We start from the raw sequence: 20,349 nt of genomic DNA, 5'->3' as shown, positions 1-20,349 counted from the left end.
TATTTAAAAATGGAATAAAGGTTATTTAGTGCAGGAGACATCCTGGAGGTTAACGACATCACCTAAAGGGCCCGCAAACTTCCATGAGTGACCGATCTCAATAGCAGGATAAAAGCTCCAAACAGTACCAGCATATTTTAGCTTAAAGCTATTACTGGAAAAAACTAAACCTTAGGAGAGGCATTTCAACCTCTTAGAATTCACAAAAGCTGGAAGACCACCCAATGATAGCCAACTGGGGGAAAGGGGTGAGGCCAGGGAAAGGGGGTGGGGGTGGGGCCATCCAGAGAACTCTGGAGGTCTGGAGTGGGACCCCAGATGGGCCAGATTTGGCCCACAGGCCAAGGTTCAACACTGTGGCTTTGCTACAATAGAAGAACCATCTCTGAAGTTTTAACGATTAGGCTCACAGCCTTTGGAACAGCCGCCTGAATCTGGGTTTCTACATGGCAGAGTATCTCTTTTACATTTTGGGCCGCGCTTTTGCAATGGAGCGTATATGTCAGAGGACTTGTGATTAGAGAATTTCTGCTGTTAATTCCTAATCTCACCAATGCCCTTGTTACAGGGGGAAAAGCATTAGGATTTGAAAGGCTCGTCTCATCTATAAATTATGGTCTTTTAACTATGCCTTTTAGTTAATTAAAGCACTGTGTAATTTGACTTGCTGCCCGTTCCAATTTTCTCATTTTCCGGACTAAACTTTGTGAGATAGAGACAGAAAGACCAAGTTATCAAACTAATGAATATGGAATAATTTAATTAACCCACCAACAAGAGTTGACTACTGTGACTCTTTGGGGTTACGAAGCAGTGATGTTTCAATATCTACACAAAAAAGACCAGACTGTGTATGTACAAAGGATAATGTGCTTGTGCCCATGAACTACTGCAAGCATTACATTGTTAGGCCTACTACTAAAGGCGCAATCCTATGCATGTGTAGATAGAAAGAAGTCCTAGAATAGCTGTAGGGCTTTTTTCTGTCTAAACATGCACAGGATTGTGCACTAAGCTGTTTTAAATATACATAAAAAGGAAAAGTGTGAGTGCAACAAATGTGTGTCATACATGCTGGCTGGGGAATGCTTGGTGTTGCAGGAAAACATGCATAGGATTGCACCTTTAGTGAATAAATGGATGGGAGCGATTGAAGTTCACACACCTACTCTCCTCACTCCTGATGCTCATGCATTTACCTGAAGGTCTGAATACAGCCTGTGTCTTATTAGGGACCCTGTAAATGGCTCATAAAGAGTAGGAAATGGCAACCATCAGTGGGCAGCTTTTTTATTTTTAATATGAATTTTTATTTCCAAATCATACACCATAAACAAACAACACATAGCCATATTAGCAAGCATATAGTCTCATCACTCAAAGTAATGTGGTACCATGGCTACTATACTTGATCCAGGTAAGTGTCATGAAAATAATAACAAACATGACCATGATCACATCTATATAGAAATCATTAGTATAAATAGTATATATTATACAAACATTAAGACACTGAACTGCAGACCGGAAGGTCGGCAGGACAGCAGTTCGAGACCCGAGTGCCGCGTGACGGAGTGAGCTCCCGTCTTCAGTCCCAGCTCCTGCCAACCTAGCAGTTCGAAAGCAAGAAATTGCAAGTAGATAAATAGGTACCGCTTCAGCGGGAAAGGTAACAGCATTCCGTGCACCTCGGTGTCCAGTCATGCCGGCCACATGACCACGGAAGCATCTTCGGACAGCGCTGGCTCTTCGGCTTAGAAATGGAAATGAGCACCACCCCCTAGAGTCGGACACGACTGGCTGGGGACACCTTTACCTATACAAACATTAGATGGTGCAGATAGAATGTATGCCATAAATATCATTAATAACCGGTTGCAAGTTATATGTAAAAATAGCGTCATGTTAATTGCATCAATCACATAGATAGAATTGCTTGCATAATATGGTATGAATGTATAAATAAATAGCATTACAAATAACTACCTGGACATCACAAATAAGGGCACAATCCAAAAATGTTTAGACAGAGAAAAGGCCTACAACTCCCAGCATGCCCCAGCCAGTTGTAGGCCTTGTCTCTGTCTAAACATCCATAGGATTGCACCCTAAAACACTTAACGTTTAGATCACAACTAACAACCATCACACAAGTGGGAGCACGTTTTTGTGACAGCTGCCCCCCCCACACACACACACACACACAAATGCCATGGGAAAATGCTGCATTTGGGGCATTCTGGGAAGAAATGATGACAGCTGGGAGTGTCAAAAAGACCAAATATGATCTCACTTTAATCCGAAAAACAAACAATAGAACCAAAAGGAGGAAGGGAAAAACTATCTGTACACACAAGGATCACTTTTAAAATAAATAACCAAGTATATATACCAGTGCCAGCTCCAGTTTTTTGATGGCAAGACAGCCTTCGTGGGCAAGACACTCTCCATGGGCCCCCTCCCTCAGTGAGTCCACCTTCTCACTGCTGTTGTCACCAGCTTCTGTTGCTCCTCATCCTCTGTCTCGTTGTTTCTGTCGTTTGTTTGCTGGACTGGCAGAGAGCCAGGGAGCAAGTAGGCCGTGGCATCTACTGCTCCTCCTCCTCACCATCTCCTTGTCTAGCCCAGAGCAAGAAGCAGGTGAGCAAGCAGATTGCAGTAGGAGACAGGAGGATCAAGTGCAGGAGCTCTTGTCAGTGGGCCCCTGCTGGGCTGTGGGCCCTCAGCAGGTGCCTGACCAAGCCTACTGTTGACACAGGCCCTACAACCATAGAATCCTAGGGTTGGAAGGGGCCTACAAGACCCTCGAGTCCAACCCCCTGCTCAATGCAGGAAGCCTGATTCCCAGGCGGTCTCCCATCCAAGTACTAACCAGGGCTGACCCTGCTTAGCTTCCGAGAGCAGACGAGATCAGGCGCATCCAGCCCTTTGGACTGCTGATATAAACTAAGCCAGAATGTTGAGCAGTGAGCAGCAAGTAAGACTGACAATGCAACATATAAAGAAGTATCAATAGCCTGAATGCATTTCAACCTCAAAACATCTTCAGTGGGAAACTTTCACCCATTTGGGAGTGACCTGACGTGTGTGTACCTGGCTATGGATTGGGATTAAATTCTTTTTGGAAATACTTCAGTACAATATAGTTTGTATCACAGGAGCTCTAACTTCTTCAGTACATATCCAAGTGGGGCATCAAGGAAAGGGTCCTTATGGGATTGCCTGCCTTCTTGCCAATATCTCCATGATATGGACCCAATGGACCTGAGTCCTTGCATATATCAGTGTGGTTCCTCCCAAACAGTGGCAGGTAGTACATACATAAATTATAAGAAATTTAGCTTTCTATGTTTATGGTTCTACAGTGCATTGTTGAGGTCTCCTCTTTTCAAGCTAATGCTTATTTTCCAGCTGAAGGAAACCGTTTGAGGTTGAAGAACATTCAAGGTCTTGAAACTTCTTTATTTGTGTATACTGCATTGTCATCCTATCTGGATGATCAGTGGTATTTACTGCTCACGGATTACTGATAAGCATTCTGGCATCAATTATATACCACATTATCTAGATTAAAAGTTATCCTTGTGTGAGTAAAGTAGGAATGCATTTTGTAAAATCTCTTCCGCTTACCTTTCGCAGAGTGTCGTGTGCCTTTCATTCTGTCATCCTTTCATCCGGAGAAAAGGATTCCCTCCGTGCTGCAGCCACACTGCACTTTGCCTTAGATGCGCATTTTCACATGTCTAAGTCTAAGTGTGGCTTTGGGGAGGGGGCAGGAACAGGGCTGGAGACCACATAGGAAGCTGTCTAAAACAGCTTCCGTGGTCTCCTCCCATTCGTGCCCCCAGGAATGCCCCATTTTCACCCCCCATGCTCCCTGTTATGAGCACAGAGGAGGCGGTGACGCTGTCTAGGGGACGTAGGATTGCTCTCTTAGCCTATGAGGGAAATGTACATTTTTGGCCAGTGTTTTTGGGTTTGTTTTTTTAATTTTACGTATTTTTCTACAACTAAATTTGTGTAAAATTCTGGAAAATACAACAGCTGGTCCACAAGTCCACAGAAAGCATGCAATTTGGCAAAAGCTGGTCCACTGAGGAATCAATGGGTCAGATTCATAGAAATCCAAACTCCACTGATCCCATTGCGGATTTCTCCGACATATATTTTCCCCTTCACCTTCTTTGGTTCTCTTGATAGCCTCCGCACCCCTGCAGGCATTGCTGGGCCTGAGCCCAAGGGTCTATTTTCTATCTATTTTCCAGGGCTTCGGATCTGTTCCACAAGGCCCTGAGTATTCATTGGTACCAATGGACGTTTTCTCCCCTCAGCTGAATTGTCATGCAGGGGGCAATTTTCAAGGGGAATTGCAGCTTTACAAAAATTAACTCTGCCTCTTCCCACATGCTGCAACACACACACCTCAAAATCTTCTTCTGCATGGCAGTTAAGCTTAGCACACACACCACAAAAATCCCATTGGTTTGGGGTGATCTTGGTCAGGATGCAAATTAACTGAAGAATCTTTATTTGAGATGATTTGGATGAGAAATTAACCAGCTGTCCATGCCTCCTAGTCATTATCTCTAAATTTGCATGTATAGATATAAAGTAGCATATGCAGATGTTATACAGATGTGTGTCCTATGGACCTGGGCCCCTAATATTTTAAGTGCCTAGCAATGCCCATGCCTGAAGGGAACAAAGGGATGTGAATGGGAGCCCAAAAGGGGATTCCATTCATGCCCATTTGTTTCTCTGAATGCTCATTTTGGAACAAGCGCAAATTGAACCAGATGGTCCCCATTCAGTTCAATTTTCCATTCACCCTGAAACAATTTCACACCACTAGCACACAGTCACCAAAAACAGGCCTGGCTGAACATAACATGTTCACATGTTTTCCACTAGGAGGGAGGGAGAAGACAGCCAGCCACCTGCTCTCATGCAAGCAAACCCAAACCCCTGCAGTGGGTTCGAAGGGTGCACTGTTCTCAACACAGATAACCACCGATTAAGACGCAGACTATCAAAATGTTGCAAATGCAAATGCTTCCTTTCCAGGGGTTACAGATCGTGTTGCAAGGAATTCTGGTAATTTTTTTTTAAAGTTGTCTCTTTCATCCACCCATCCATCCATTCCAGTGATGTCATGGTAAATTTTGAAGTGCAAGTGCATGACAGTCCCCATAGCCACACCCCATAGCCACACCCCTAAGGAGAGAACAAAAATGCAGGTAGCTGTGTCAATCTGCCTCTGTGTGTATTATACATGGCTTTTGTAGGTCTTTTCTAAAGCTAATGGGTTCTTAATTGCCCATTCAAGACCAAACCGCCCCCAGATCCTTTGCTCGCCACAGGGATAGCTCACAATGATATATTGTTGCTAGGAAATTCTATTTTCCCCCAGCTACTGTGAGGATCACAGCAGAAAGCTCAGAGGGAAGTCTGAGAGGGGTGGCAGGTGACCGCATTGTTCCTACTAATCAAAAGGTGCCCATACCGTGGCCCTGTGGGCCCTGGCTCCACCGCGACACTGTCACTGATCCATTCAAATTCCTGTAGCACCTGCAGCAAGCACATAGGAGAGTGTTTTCCCCCTTCACATCAGTGTGGCTTGCTCCACTTTAATGGGATGTCTCCATCAGAGGGGGCCATCACCATGGTTGGTAGCCCGTTCCAGAGCGGGTGGGCAAGAGAAGCATTACACCATTAGGCTGGAACCTTTGTGTGAAGATGGATGGTTGAGGCGGAGAGAAACCATATGCATGTTACAGTTGGTGTTTATGTATGGATCTTGTTACAATCATGGTTTTTAATGCTCTTTATTCATCAATTTATATATTACTGTTCCTTGCCTTACGCCATTAGGGCCGTAATGGTTGTCTCAGAAACACTTGGTATATTTCCACCTGGAAAACTTAAGAACATAAGAAGAGCCATGCTGGATCAGACCCAGGGTCCATCTAGTCCACCATTCTGTTCACACAGTGGCCAACCAGATGCCCACAGGAAACCCACAAGCAGGACATGAGTGCAACAGCACCCTCCCGCCCATGGTCCCCAGCAACTGGTCTTCATAAGCGTACTGCCTCTGATACTGAAGGTAGCATACAGTAATCAGGACTAGTAGCCACCAATAGCCTTATTCTCCATGAATCTGACTAACTCCCATTTAAAACCATCCAAATTGGTGGCCATCACTACATGTTGTGGAAATGAATTCCCTAATTTAACTATGCGCTACTTACTGAGCCAAAGATTCTGTTCCCATGGCACAGGAACGTGCCAGCATGCCCTTCCCACTCCACCACATTCCTGATGTGATATAGGGAAGAGCACCATACAGATGCTCCTATAATTAGAGTCAGGCAATCCATCCCCTTTTTTGCGGTTGAAGAATCACACACTTTGGGCCTTTGCACATACAGCCATCCCCGTACGCTAGCCACATCGCACACCATGTTATAAGCACTACGGACAGAGGCACGTGCACGCATTCCCAGGGAAGTGTCTGAATTGGGCCATTTGAAGAAAGAGCATAGCAATGAACAGGGCACTGAGGTTATTGCTCCAGAGCATGCTTGAGAAGTCCATTGCCTATGTTTCTGTTCATAACTTCTTTGCTTTGCCCTATAGGTTTTTAGCCAACACCACCTTTCATGGGCTCAGCGGGAACATTAAAGTCAAAGGCTCCTCCATCATCAGCTCAGAAAACAACTTCTTCATTTGGAATCTACAGCACGACCCTGTGGGCAACCCGATGTGGACTCGCCTGGGGAGCTGGCAAGAAGGCAAGATCACAATGGATTATGGGATCTGGCCAGAGCAGGCCCAGAGGCACAAAAATCACAACCAGCATCCTGCCCGCCTCCACCTGAGGGTGGTGACCCTCATTGAGCATCCCTTTGTGTTCACGAGGACTGTGGATGATGAAGGATTGTGCCCAGCAGGTCAGCTCTGCCTGGACCCCTTGACCAATGATTCAGCTGTGCTGGATACTCTCTTCGAAAGCCTCCAAGGAGGCAACAACACAGTGCCCACCAAGTTGAAACAGTGCTGCTATGGCTACTGCATAGATCTGTTGGAGAAGTTGGCGGAAGACATGAACTTTGATTTTGACCTGTACATTGTTGGTGACGGGAAATACGGGGCCCTGAAAAATGGCCAGTGGACAGGGCTTGTCGGCGACCTCCTGGCTGGGACCGCCCACATGGCCGTGACGTCATTCAGCATCAACACAGCCCGTAGCCAAGTAATTGATTTCACCAGCCCATTCTTTTCCACCAGCTTGGGCATCCTGGTGAGAACCAAAGACACGGCGGCTCCTATTGGAGCTTTTATGTGGCCGCTCCACTGGACCATGTGGCTGGGAATCTTTGTGGCTCTCCACATCACCGCCATCTTCCTCACCCTGTATGAATGGAAAAGCCCCTTTGGGATGACCCCAAAGGGAAGGAACAGGGATAAAGTTTTCTCCTTCTCCTCTGCCTTGAATGTCTGTTATGCCATCTTGTTTGGTCGAACAGCCGCCATCAAACCCCCCAAGTGCTGGACTGGAAGGTTTCTAATGAACCTCTGGGCCATTTTCTGTTTGTTTTGTCTGTCGACATACACAGCTAATCTGGCTGCCGTCATGGTCGGAGAGAAAATCTACGAAGAACTGTCTGGTATACATGACCCAAAGGTAAGGAATTAAGTTATTCTGGTTTATTGTTACTGCTTCTAAAACAATTACTGTAATATGTTTTATCATTGGTTTTATTGCATTTGCTTTCATTATGAATGTTGCCCTGAGGGCAACTCATTAATTGAAATAATAATAACAATAACAATTGGCCTTTTGTTTATATATTTGGCCTTCGGGCCCTTTCTATTATAAGTTCAGAGTTATCTATGGCCTTTTGTGTAAATTAATATATTCCTTTGTAGCACTGAATTCAAAATTGCATTTCACATTTCACCATTGTAAGGGGACTGGTTCGTACATACGTTCACCTCTGGATGACTGCAGCAAGAAGCAGTCACTTTTATGTGTGAATGAACCATCACAGATTGATCGTCCCAGGCAGGACTTCCATTTTGTCCACCAACTCGAGCACCGCACTTTTCAACTGAATACACATTCAGCGGTGAGTCTTCAAATTTTGAGTAATACTGCGACGAGAAACCATGTGATTAATATGCATGTGTGAATCCAGATGTAGTCACGGGCAAGAACTGATATGCACCCTGAGGCTCCCTCCTGCCTGCCTTGCAGTGCAAATGGAAACGTGTGCCCGCATTCACACCACGTACGGAGTATAGAGCATAAGAGTCATTATCATTTACCCACAAACACGCATGCTCTGTTTAACATGGGCCTATCCTGATGAAGAGTTCTGGAGAACTCAAAAGGTGGCTCACTATTTAGTGATGTTTTGATTGGTCTAAATAAAGGTATCATCTAGCTGTGGGTCTGGGAATTTTTTTTGTATGGGACCAACACAGCTTCCCTTGGTTTTTGTGCATCTACTAGAGGACAGGGATCTATTTATAACCTGTAGATTGGCATTATTTGCATCAGCAGCTCTTAACATGAGAAGCCAGTTGGTTTTTCATCCAATGGTATAGATGTAAAATATTTTATTCTCTTTCGTGATATTCCTTACATTAAGGTGGTTATTTTATTGTTGTCGTGTAATCCAATTTGTCTGTGCTAATGTGTGGTGTGGGAGTGGTACTTTTTTAATGTGATGGCGCATACAGCTCCCAGCAAGGGAATCCACAGTAGAAGCTGATGCTATAGGCTGGATTCAGAGTTAGTCATGCTTAGAGTAGAAATCAGTGGGACAAATTAGTTGATTTCCATGGGTCTCCTCCAAGCATGACTTAGGGCAGTATCCTCTTCAGCGCTAGCACAACACCAATAGCATTTCCTAGTGTGATGGGTTTCCCCCAAACAGCTTATGCTGCACTAACACAATGTAATTTACATTAGCACTAGTTTCAAATAGGATGCTGCCCTGAGTCTGGATTGAATCCTGTATACATCCCTTTCTCGATCCAGTGGCTTTTATCCAGAGCAGACCTTGTATGTTAGTGAATCCCGTGCTTGATAGGATTCAGCACATGCATGAGGCTTTCACTTGCTGTAGCCAACGATGTGAGAGAACCACATCGCTGGGTCATAGCATATGAATGCAGCTTGTTGAAGTTCTTAACTGGGACCATCCCCAGACATCTTGATACCTGAAGCAGAAGAAGCCAATAATTGAACTCCTGTTGTAAAAAATTATCATCAATGATTAATGATAAATAATTATAATAAATGAAATAACTGGCAATGCCCTACCCTTTAAGACAGGGGTGTTGAACCTCTTTCAGCCTGAGGGTCAAATTCAGTTTCAGGGAAACTGTCAGGGGCGGCATTACAGTGGGAAGTGGCAAAAGAGTTGAGGTCAAAAATTCCCAAAAATACCATTATATTTTACCTTTAAGCTCCTACTGCCAGTAACTAAGCCTTAGGAGAGGCACTTCAAACTTTTGCAATGGGGAAAGGCCGGGAAACCACCAAATGATTGGCAGTCAGGAGAAAGGGGGTGGAACCAGATGAAAGGTTATAGCTGTCTGGGGAACCCTGTTGGAAACCCAGGCAGGCTCATGGGCCTAAGGTTCAACACCCCTGCTTTAAGGACACTTCAGATGTTCTGCCTGGGGCAGAGCCCATGCTCGGCCTAACAGTTTGGCTTTCTATTTTTCACAAAATCAAAGTAATTGTTCATATTATTGTTTCTGATTTCTCAAAGAGATTAACTTTAAAAAAAAACAAAAACAATATTTTCTCTTCAGACACAAGTAAAGAATTTAGCTACTAAACCAGATAGCAGTTGGGCTCTTGCAAACTGTAGAAAAGAATAATTAACTTCAAGATCTGAAGATGGGTACAGTGGAATTAAAGACATAAATGCAATATATCTTTGACGTTAAACTGTAGAAGAAGTGAAGATTAGCACAAGGTTAGCATATAAACTCAGAATGGTGCCGAAAAACCATTGGAAACAAAATGGTTTCTAAAATAAGGGATGTCACATGACATTTCTGTCCTACTTAATTTAGGATCCATCGGTAATATTTTAATTCATGGATGGATTTCAATCATCCTCAGATTTTGAGACACCGGGCTTAACAAGGTTTGGTTCTGATTTCTTCTCATCCTCTTCCCGAATTATAAAAGTTGAAAATATGCATGGATTCATTTTTTCATTTTTTATGAAACAGCAGTTTCAGTTCTTAGCTCAGATAATTTAAATACCTTTTCAAATGACTTCTGTGGATTTTATTCCGGAATGTCTATTGCTCCTTAATGCATTGTATGTCTAACCCAGATGAGAATCTAGAACAATGTTTCTTTGTTCTAGCTGAAGAAAACATAGGTAAAATGGCTTATTATTTTAATAATTGTTAGGAGCTCGGCAAATGTAATGATGAAACACCAGGTACTTGCAGGGAGGTCCATATCAGCTCCTATAAAATTAATGGGTTTTTTTTCAGATGTGTTTAATTAACTGGAATGCCTCTGGGTAGCTATCATCTCCTTAATTGCCTATGACAAATCCTTCTTCTCTTCCATGTGCGCTGTTAGCTCCTGCCTTGCTGAATGCATTATTGAAATCATTCATTAGGTAAAGGGGGGTTGGGGGGTGGGGAAGACTCATGAGTTTACTCATGAGATAAAACATTCATACGTTACCAATGAGTAGGGATTATGAGAATTTCCTTCCTGTTCATACAACATGTGAACATGTCTCATTGGCATCCCCAAATGCTAGCAGAAATGCACATCTTGAAATATTTTCACAATTTCCCTTTGTGTTCAAAAATGGCATCTCTATGTCATTTGTAACAGATAGCTCCATTTGTAATAGGTAGCTTAGCCAGTCCTTTATCTCTAAATAACAATGTTCACCAAAACTGAAAAGATCTTTAAACAGTCAGGCAGAGGGTTGCACCTAGTCTAGTAGAATCTGAAATTAACCAGTTTGACAGGTATTTGTCCTTCCTTTAACCTGTGGATCATCTCTAGCCATCTCATCTTTCACACACCCTTCATTTTGTATTTTGGCCAACTTCATTTATCTCAAAGGGCAAAATATAGAGCTATATAATAGGCCTAAGATGGTGAAACAGCTGTCAACCACTGGTAAAATAATATATGCAAGTTTATAACTAGTTTGTCATACAGGGCATCCCTACACCAGCCTAAAATCCTGCATTTATTAATGGGGCTTTCTGCTTCCCTTATAAATTCAGGATCACGACTCCCTTTCCCCTCCTCCCCTTTTCCCCACCTTCTCCCCGTTTCTGAGTCTTCCATTTTCATTGATCTCGCTCCTCTTCTTGAGGCTTTTCCTCTTTTCATGGAGGGAACTCTCAAGCAGAACACAACCGGGTAATTTGATAGCTCATTATCTGCGATCTATTTTAAAATGGAACAAAGGGCATTTAGTGCAGGAGATGCCTTGGAGGGACACGGCATCATGTAAAGAGCCCGCAAACTTCTGTGAAGGAGCAATCTCATTCGCAGGATTAAAGCTCCGTGTGAAGAAAGTCTTAAAACTTCTCCAATAAAAATTCCCCCTGCTTTTTTTTTAACACCCTGATTTGCTTTGTGTGAAGAAAGCCACAAACTGAGGACAAAATAACATTGGGAGATGATTGTTTCATATATGCCTCTCTGGATCCTTGGTCTGCACTGGTTTCCTAGGCAGCATTCAACATATATAATGATGGAATTGCTATTACAGGTTTGTGCAAGCAAGCCATTATATGTTCATAGCCTCTATGAGCACAAGAAAAATCCTGGCAGTGGAGGTAAAAGCTATAACCTTTAAGGAAATGTTTGAAAAATTGACTGAACGAGCAGCAGTCTTGATCAGAATGTCAAACAACCCACAATATAGAAAACTGGGAATACAGAATCTGAAGGAAGGGGACAGGGGAGTTAACACAATGTTTGTTTTGGCCCTGATCTGAAACAAAGCATTGTTAAAATGTATTTAGACCTGGGGATTTGATTCAAGCCAGGATCATAACACCAGTTAGTAATTAATGGAAGGAGAAGCACTGACATATAAATGTTAGGGACAGGTAGCTGAGATTACAGGATGAGGTACATACTGAGACTTAAAATCTAAATGTAATTTCTAGAACACCTTTATTTAGATAGAAGGCAGTTCAGTTACCTTTCCCTGTCTAGTTTCTTCACTCCAAGTCAATTCCTTGGATGTTTTTTTGCTCCATAAAGTTCTGGAAGTACCTTAACAATGTGAGACAGACAGACACACTGAGAGAGAGAGAGAGTACCATTTCATTATGAACCTGATATAGAACTCCATCACTGGGTAAAGAATTCCACAGCAATATAGTTAGACTTAACTACACCAACTGTTTGAAAGAATGGATACAGGATCCTGTAACCCTACTCACAGCAGGGAGAAATCAGAGCAACATGGCTAGCATCTCCAAAAAAGGACGAAATGCATCTCCCAGAAAGAGGACACCAGCTTGTATGACATTTGCATATGCAAATATATATGTCGAGATGCAAATTTAGGGGGGAAACCCCTCTAATTTAAATAGAAATACAAGATATCTCACAAGAGGGAGAAGACTGACTAGGTGACCTGTGTGCCTTGTTCAGTCCGCTGTCCAGGTTCTAACTGTGGATGGGCAACTTCAAGACCCCTGTTTTCCCTCCTTAGAGTTCCTTGACTTTAAACCAAACTGGGCTTGGTCAGATAGCAGACACCTTAACAGAGGACTGACCTCTGACAACTCTGCAAAATAGAAGACTTCCTCTGTAAAGTAGAACACCTGGCCACCGTAGCTCAGCCTCTTTGGGGAAATGCTTAAGTGACCACCCTAGGCTGAGAAGAACTGGCCCCCACATTTGATTGGCCCATTTGTGAGTGGTGAAATGGAGGTGTATTGGCAGTTTTTCAGGTGGGGCAAATGTCATGGGCAAACTCACCATGGTGGTAGTACCATCAGCAGTGGTCCTTCTCTTGGTGGCCCACATTTTTTCCCAGAATTCCCCCTCTGCAGGATGCTAGCATTAGAAGCCCTTTTGCTTAAAAGGGCTTTTGGAGGCAGGGCAGGGGGGCTGCATCATGCAGAAAGTCCTTCCAAGCAAAGCTACACCATCATGTTGTGTAACTTAGGGGACATTTGGGGAAGGAATGGTGGCTACCAGCTGGTGGCTACGGAGAGAAGCACCAGAAGGTTGACTGCTGCCGCAGTTGCCATGGTGAAACAAAGAGCTTTTCTACACAAGGCATGTATTGTCTGCTTGTAATTCCCTACTCACCATTGTTTATGGTTTCTTTAGATGAAGACATGACCCTCCAGTTTCACTTCTGTTTTTAAACATCACTTTCTGTGAGTTTTTTTAGAGCAAGGAAAATGTGGTATTATTTAAAGAAAGCAAAAGAAAACACTATTTCCACATATGTAATTACGCTATTCCACTATACTGCCATGCCAGAGGTTATGTAGTGGAAAATCAGGAAAGGAAATGCTCTTCGTGTTGTGATCGGATCTCAATTCTGTGACGAAACCGAAAGTAGATATAGCAGATTAACAGCCTCGTGTAGAAAAGCTTGTAGGTGGCCAGCACCTAAAAGATGAAAGGGGGTGTAATTCCCGCCCTCCTTTCACCCATGAAACTCTCCCCAAATTTGGCTGAAAGTTCAGCTTTTTGAACTTTCTGCCCACCATTCGTTCACCTCCTTGTACTGATATGCCCCTTTCAATATAAACATTAGATAAATAAAATAAATAGATCCCACTCTGTTTTATACATGAATTGGGCAGACACATTGAAAAATCAAACATGGATGCCTGCGTCACATGTAGCTTGGCCTTTATATGCCCCATAACAACGTCTTCTTAAATTAGGATCCTAAAATAACAGCAGGGCATGTTACTGAAAAAATAACTCCAACTGCACCTCAGCTTGTAACAAGTATAGTGAAAGGTGGCCAAAATCCAAACTTCTCCCAGGCTAAGTGTATCTTGAATACTCTACCTTATGGTTTTAAAGATCCCCCCCACCCCCAGCTTTTAGAGGATGCTAACCTTTTCAAGGTGCTGGAAGATGAGTATGATTTGGGGCTGGCAGATGGCAGGTCTGACACAGAACTAAAATCCCCCATGAACTCTCAAGGAAGCTAGCAGTCTGTGCTGAAATATTAAACAGACTTTCTGCACTGAAAAGGCGATTAGAAACATTGCCGTCCAAAGCCGCTGTTCCCAGAGTACCTCGGAGCCCCTGAGAAATAAGCCCCTACAGAGGTAGAGATCAGATGGAAGCATAAATATCTGTCTCCCGCTCAAAATGCACAAGAAGGAGGCATGCCATACTAGCTAAAGAGCTCATCAGTCAAAACACTAGAGGGGGCAAGAATATTAAGTGATGCTGGAAATGCATTGCCTATGGGTTTGCCACTTTTTTATGGACAGAGGCTGGGCTCCTTGGAGGAAAGACATGATAATGTAACAAACAAACATCACTGTATAGACCAGGAGTGGGCAGAAAGCAGATTTCCAGATCTACATCAGCTCCCAGAATTGGACTTCAACTCCCAGCATTCCTGATGACAGACCGTGCTGGCAGAGGCTTCTGGAAGTTGAAGTCCAAAACATTGAGAGACCTACCTTCTGCCCACCCCTAGGATATTGACATAAGCTCTCCTTTCTATGGACAGAGACTCAATCACATTGTGAACTGCCCAGAGAGCTTCAGCTATTGGGCAGTAGAGAGATGTAATAAATAAATATTTCGTTAACACAGGGGTGGGAAACCTGTCATCCTCCAGTTGTTATCAGACTACATCTCCCATCATCCATGACCATTGGATATGCTGCCTGGGGCTCATGGAAGTTGGCGTCCAAAAACATCTGGGCATCATGCGTTCCTCACCCTGATTAAAATTTAAAGTTTAATGGCTTCTAAGCAGGCAGATATCAACAGGTAGAGTTTGCCCATCTCTACTTCTCTGTGCTGAGCTTCACCTGTTGATGTCTGCCTGGCATGCATTTACAGTTCATTTTTATCCCACTCTGCTAAAGTGGAATAAAACACTTTAAAGTGGAATAAAACACACTGCTAGAGCAGTGGGGTGTAGTGGTTGGAGTGTTGGACTGGTGAGACCCAGTTTCCAGTCCCTACTCTGCCATGAAGCTCACTGGGTGACTTTGGGCCAGTCACTGATACTCAGCCTAACCTACCTCACAAGGCTGTTGTGAGGATAAAATTGGGGGGGGGGGTCATGTGCACCGCCTTGGGCTCCTTGGTGGAAAGGCAGGATAAAAATGTAACACATAAATAATAAGCAGTGCACAATGTTCTCTCCTTCCTATTTCATTCTTGCCAATAACCCTATGAGGTAGGTTGAGCCAAGAGAAAATGATGAGCCCAAGATCATCCAACTGGCCAAGTGGGGATTTATGGCCAAAGGAGCTTCATCAAAAGTGGGGATTTGAACCCACTTCTCCCCAGACCCTGTCCTATACCCTACCCACACATGTATCTGTTTTTTAAGAAGGCAGCCCATTCATGAAATGTGAAATATTTTCATGTTCATGACAGAAATGTGGTTTGTTTCCCACTGATATAAATCTTCATGTATGCTGTAATGATATATGGATTTCTCCAGGTCTTTCACACAAGGCATTCAAGACTGACTAATCTGGATTTATAAAGTTCATTCATCCCATCCAATAAGGCCTGCTTGTGTGTAACACTATTGGCTTTATTCAAGACTGAGGGCAGATGAGAAAGGGTAACTACGAAGGGTGTGCACCAACCAAAAGATTCAGTTCAGCAATTTTGAAAGTACCTTGATTTGGCTCAGACTGTTTCAGTGGTCTCCAGATTCGACCCGCAACAAATCAGAATCTCACTTCAGAAAACTGAAGCTTCATGTCTCCCAATTGACTAGCACTGAAAATCAAGAAATGGCTATAACTTATTTTGTTTGGTGATAGAATTGGATAAACTTTGTAGTCATAGTAATTCCTTCTGAGGGGATGATGCCTGCCAAATTTCAGATATATATACAGTAGATGCAGGAATTTTGTAAAAGAGCCACCTTTTCAGCTTGGAGGTTTCAAAAAGGTGTTTGCTTACCCCACGGGGGGGGGGGTGGGCAGGGGAGAGAAATTTGCATGAAAACAATATATTTCATAGAGGTGACCCTAGGGACAAAACCTGCAAAATTTCAAAGGAATAGGTTCAGAGAGTTTTGTGCTAGGTACCTACAAAGTTGATTTGAAGGGTGAGAATTAAAAGGGAGATTTCCCTCCCTCCCCTGCATTATTATGGGCATTTTATAGTCTGACATTGTAGAAGTGCCCCTAAGAAGGAAGCCTACAACATTTCAGAAGGACAGGTGCAAGGATAGGGAGTTATGATGAATGAAAAACTGTTTTAGAGTTTTGTTTTGTTCTCAGCTGACACTACCCAAACCACAGCAATTTATGTGCTTCATCCTTGAAGGAATGGATGGATGACTCACGCACACACCCCTCTGTCTTTTACTTAGGCCCTTGGGCAAGTTACTTTTCTCTTAGACTCACCAATTCACCTTATGGGAAATAGGCATTTTATGACTGGTCACACCCACCATGGCAACCATTTTGTGACAGTGCCCATGACACTCTCCCAAAATGCCAAAGGTGCCCACCGATCCAAAAGGTTTGCTGTAGTGTCCTGCTGGCTTAGGCCAGGACATGACAGTCAAGCTTGTTAAGGCTATTCTGAATAAAGCCTTCCTCTGTTACTAAAAAGGCTGCAGCATTCCTGCTTTCAAGATGCTGCAGTAACATAATTTGTTACCAGCAATTAATACCATTAAAAATAGAATTCAAGCCAGCAAACACCTCCACCACACACACACACACACACCTGTCTACAACCGAAAGGCAATAGGCCATCAACATAGTCAATAAAATCATGTCAGTTAAAAACCATTTGCAGCAAGTGAGTCTTTAAGGCCCATTTGAAGGCCAAAACTGATGGGACTAACTATACATCCCCTTGGGAGGGAGTTCCACAAATTAGGACCTCAGGTTTTAATAATACAGTAACTTGTGACCTGAAGAACATTAACTGGGGTGGGCAACTTGTGGCCCTCCAGATTTTTTGGCCTACAGATCCCATCAGCCCTACCCAGCATAGCCAATGATGAGGGATCATGGGAGTTGTAGGCCAAAACGTCTCAAGGGCCAGAAGTTGCCCACCCTTGACATAGAATGCACATATAAAGCTGTTAGCTCCCCTTTGCCAACGCTGAAACCCAGGCAGGAAGATTAATATATATTGGGATACATTCAAGCCACCCTTATGAGCAGCCAAGAAAGAAATCATAGCGTCACTCAAGAACAACCTTATTGGCCTCCTACAATGTAGCCTTCATAATAAAGAAGACCTTGCTGGCTCCACACAGAGCCATTTAATGAAACAGCAAGCAAAAAGCAATGCAAAAGATTGGGACAGGATCCACTGAAACCAGCTGGAGATTTTATGTATTTAGTGCATTTGGGGTGATAAACCAGCTATGTCTTTATCTGGACAGAGATAGCCTAACTACAGTTATCCACGCTCTGGTAACCTCTCATCTGGGTTACTGCAATGCAATATGCGTGGGGCTGCCTTTGAAAACGGTGCAGAAACGTCAGCTGGTCCAAAACAGGGCAGCGAGACTGTTAATGGGGACTGGCCAATGTGATGATATTATGCCAGTACTTTGCATTGGCTGCCAGTCCATGTCTGGGCCTCATTTAATGTGGTGGTATCAACATTCAAAGCCAGCTTGGTGCCAGGTTATCCAAATATTGTCTCCTCCCATATACACCTGCCCAGACACTAAGATCAGCTTCAGCGGTCCTTCTCTGGGAGCCCCTGCCAAAGAAAGTGAGGTGGGTGGCTACTAAGAAGAGAGCCTTCTCTGCTGTGGCACCCCGGTTGTGGAATGAGCTCCCCAGAGAGGCTCTCCTGGTGCCTACATTGTACTCTTTCAGATGAAGTCCTTCTTATTTTCCCAGGCATTTTGGTCTTTCCATTTCTGCTTTAAATCTGTTCCTGCATTTTAAATCTTTGTATTGCTCCTCAGGTTTAATGTGGCTTTTACCTCTATTTTATACTGTGGTTTTAAACTTTTATGGTGCATCTTATGTTGTATTCTATGTTTTTAATTGTTGTGAATCTCCCAGAGAGCTTTGGCTATTGTGCAGTATAGGGATGAAATGAATGAATGAATGAATGAATGAATGAATGAATGAGAGTTACATTGTCAGCCCTCTGCCATGAAACTTCCCAAATGTACTTCACAGAAAACTGAGTCTGTAGAATTCTCTGAAATATGTCTGCTAATTCTTCGTATTTTCATCTTGCAAGAAATGGGAAGGGTTCAGGAAAAAAAGCCAGGAAAATCTTACTGAAATGTATTAATCATATGCAAGGCTGTGGATATGTTGCAATTCCAAAAGGAGTGTGAGTAAAGTGCAGAATATGGTGCTGGACACTGAATTTTACTTCCTGAGAATCTCAATTTCCATTTTAAAATAAAGACCAAGTTTCTAGTTTATGGCTGTAAAGAAGAGGTCAGAGGGTGAATTCCATTTTGGAAAAGTGCTGGGGGTGGGGTGCCTTCCAGTGGTAGGCAGGGGCAAATGAGCAGGGCCAAAGGCAAAAGGGGAAGCAAAAATACCAAAACCACCAGCATGTTTTAGCTTATAGCTCTTACTGTCGATAACTAAGAGCATTTCTACACCAGGCTAAAATCCCTCACCCTTGCTAGGGCTTCTGCTTCTAGATTCTTTGCAGGATTAAGGTGAGCTCCTTTTCACATTCTTTCATCTTTTTTTCTTCTTTCTGGACAAGTTCTATATGTTTCATTATACAGCCACTAGATGGCAGTGCAATATAGCACAACTCCAGAATTTCACCAGAAAGTTATTATGCTTTGAAGTCTCTTATCATGTTTTCCCCATAGAGAATTAAGCCACTATAATGGCCAGGAGGGACAGGAGGGGTCCTGGTGGTTGATGACATCGTGTAAAGGTCCTGTAAAAAAAAAAGCATGAGCGACCAGTCACAAGTGCACAATAAAAGCTTTGTGTAGAAATGCTCTCAGCCTTAGGAGAGGCATTTCAACCTTTTAGAATCGGGGGAAAGCTGCACAAAAGCTGGGAAAGCACCAAAGGATTGGTGGTTGGGGGAGTGGGGCCAGGGGAAGGAGTGTGGCATTCTGAGGAACCTCAGGAGGTCTGGATTGGAACCCCAGGAAGGCCTGTTTTGGCCTCTGGGCTTGAAGCTCCTCACCCCTGATATAAAGACCTCTTCGTTTGGAGTGTGTGGACAATGTCTGAGGAAACCTCTAAAAATCAAATTAACAGCAGGAGCAGGTAGAAATTCAGACTGATGCCTTGCCCACCCTGTGACTAAATTATGCAGAACACCTTATGCAAAATAAGAGATTTTTAACATAATTTATTCATTAGAAATGTTGTGTTTTCTTGGGACAGAATGTAGATGGTTTGGGTACAGAATTTATATATATATGTGTGTGTGTGTGTGTGTGTGTGTGAGAGAGAGAGAGAGAGAGAGAGAGAGAGAGAGAGAGAGAAAGAAAGAGAGATGGAGCACACACTGCTCTGATCATACAGTCTATTCTGTATGCAATAAAATCCAATACCAGTTAGGAAGAAGCTAGCAGAGAGATGGCCAGCTTCTGTTTTATGTATCGTCATCCTGCTTAAAATGCACCCACAAAATGCACCCAGCTGTCCATTTTCACCAACCAGGTATTTATTTTCCCTGGCAGGAGAAAAACCGGCTTATTTTATTTATTAATTATTACATTTATATCCTGCCTTTTTTCCCCTGGCAAGGAACTCGGTGCAGCTTACATGGTCCCCCTCCTCTCCTTTTTATCTTCACAATAACCCTGTGAGGTAAGTTAGGCTGAGAGCTTCAGGGCCAAGTGAGGACTAGAACCTGGATTTCCTGAGTCCGAGTCCAACAATCTAGTCACTAGATGGCCTACAGTAAACTACCCTCTCTCAACTTCAGCCCATCCACCCCCATTGCAGTACGGGAGTAACACTGGCCTACCTTACTGGGCTGTTGTAAGGAATATTGAGTTAACATATGTGACATGTAGGGATGAAACTGAAACATTAGACATGTATACTTCCCCTGCTCAAAAAGTCTTCCTCCTTGTAAAGTCAGATTCAGCCCTATTGGAGCTGGGCCCAAATCACAATGGGGTTACCACCCGGCCTCTGCTTCTACTCTGCCCTCCT

General features: G+C 43.4%; 1 protein-coding gene across 1 annotated transcript in view; it reads left to right on the top strand.

Annotated features, from left to right (window-relative positions):
• The window catches only part of GRIN3A (glutamate ionotropic receptor NMDA type subunit 3A), a 145,706-nt gene that overhangs the window by 71,838 nt on the left and 53,519 nt on the right, over positions 1-20,349 (top strand). Inside the window, exon 3 of the mRNA XM_084832163.1 lies at positions 6,640-7,687. Coding sequence (XP_084688289.1) covers positions 6,640-7,687 — 1,048 coding nt within the window. The remainder of the gene's footprint in view (positions 1-6,639; positions 7,688-20,349) is intronic.

Source organism: Heloderma suspectum, chromosome 2 (genome assembly GCF_057233095.1).
Source record: "Heloderma suspectum isolate Gila_16-S chromosome 2, 16-S_ref, whole genome shotgun sequence".
Lineage (NCBI taxonomy): Eukaryota > Metazoa > Chordata > Lepidosauria > Squamata > Helodermatidae > Heloderma > Heloderma suspectum.
This window is presented reverse-complemented; position numbering and strand designations above follow the sequence as displayed.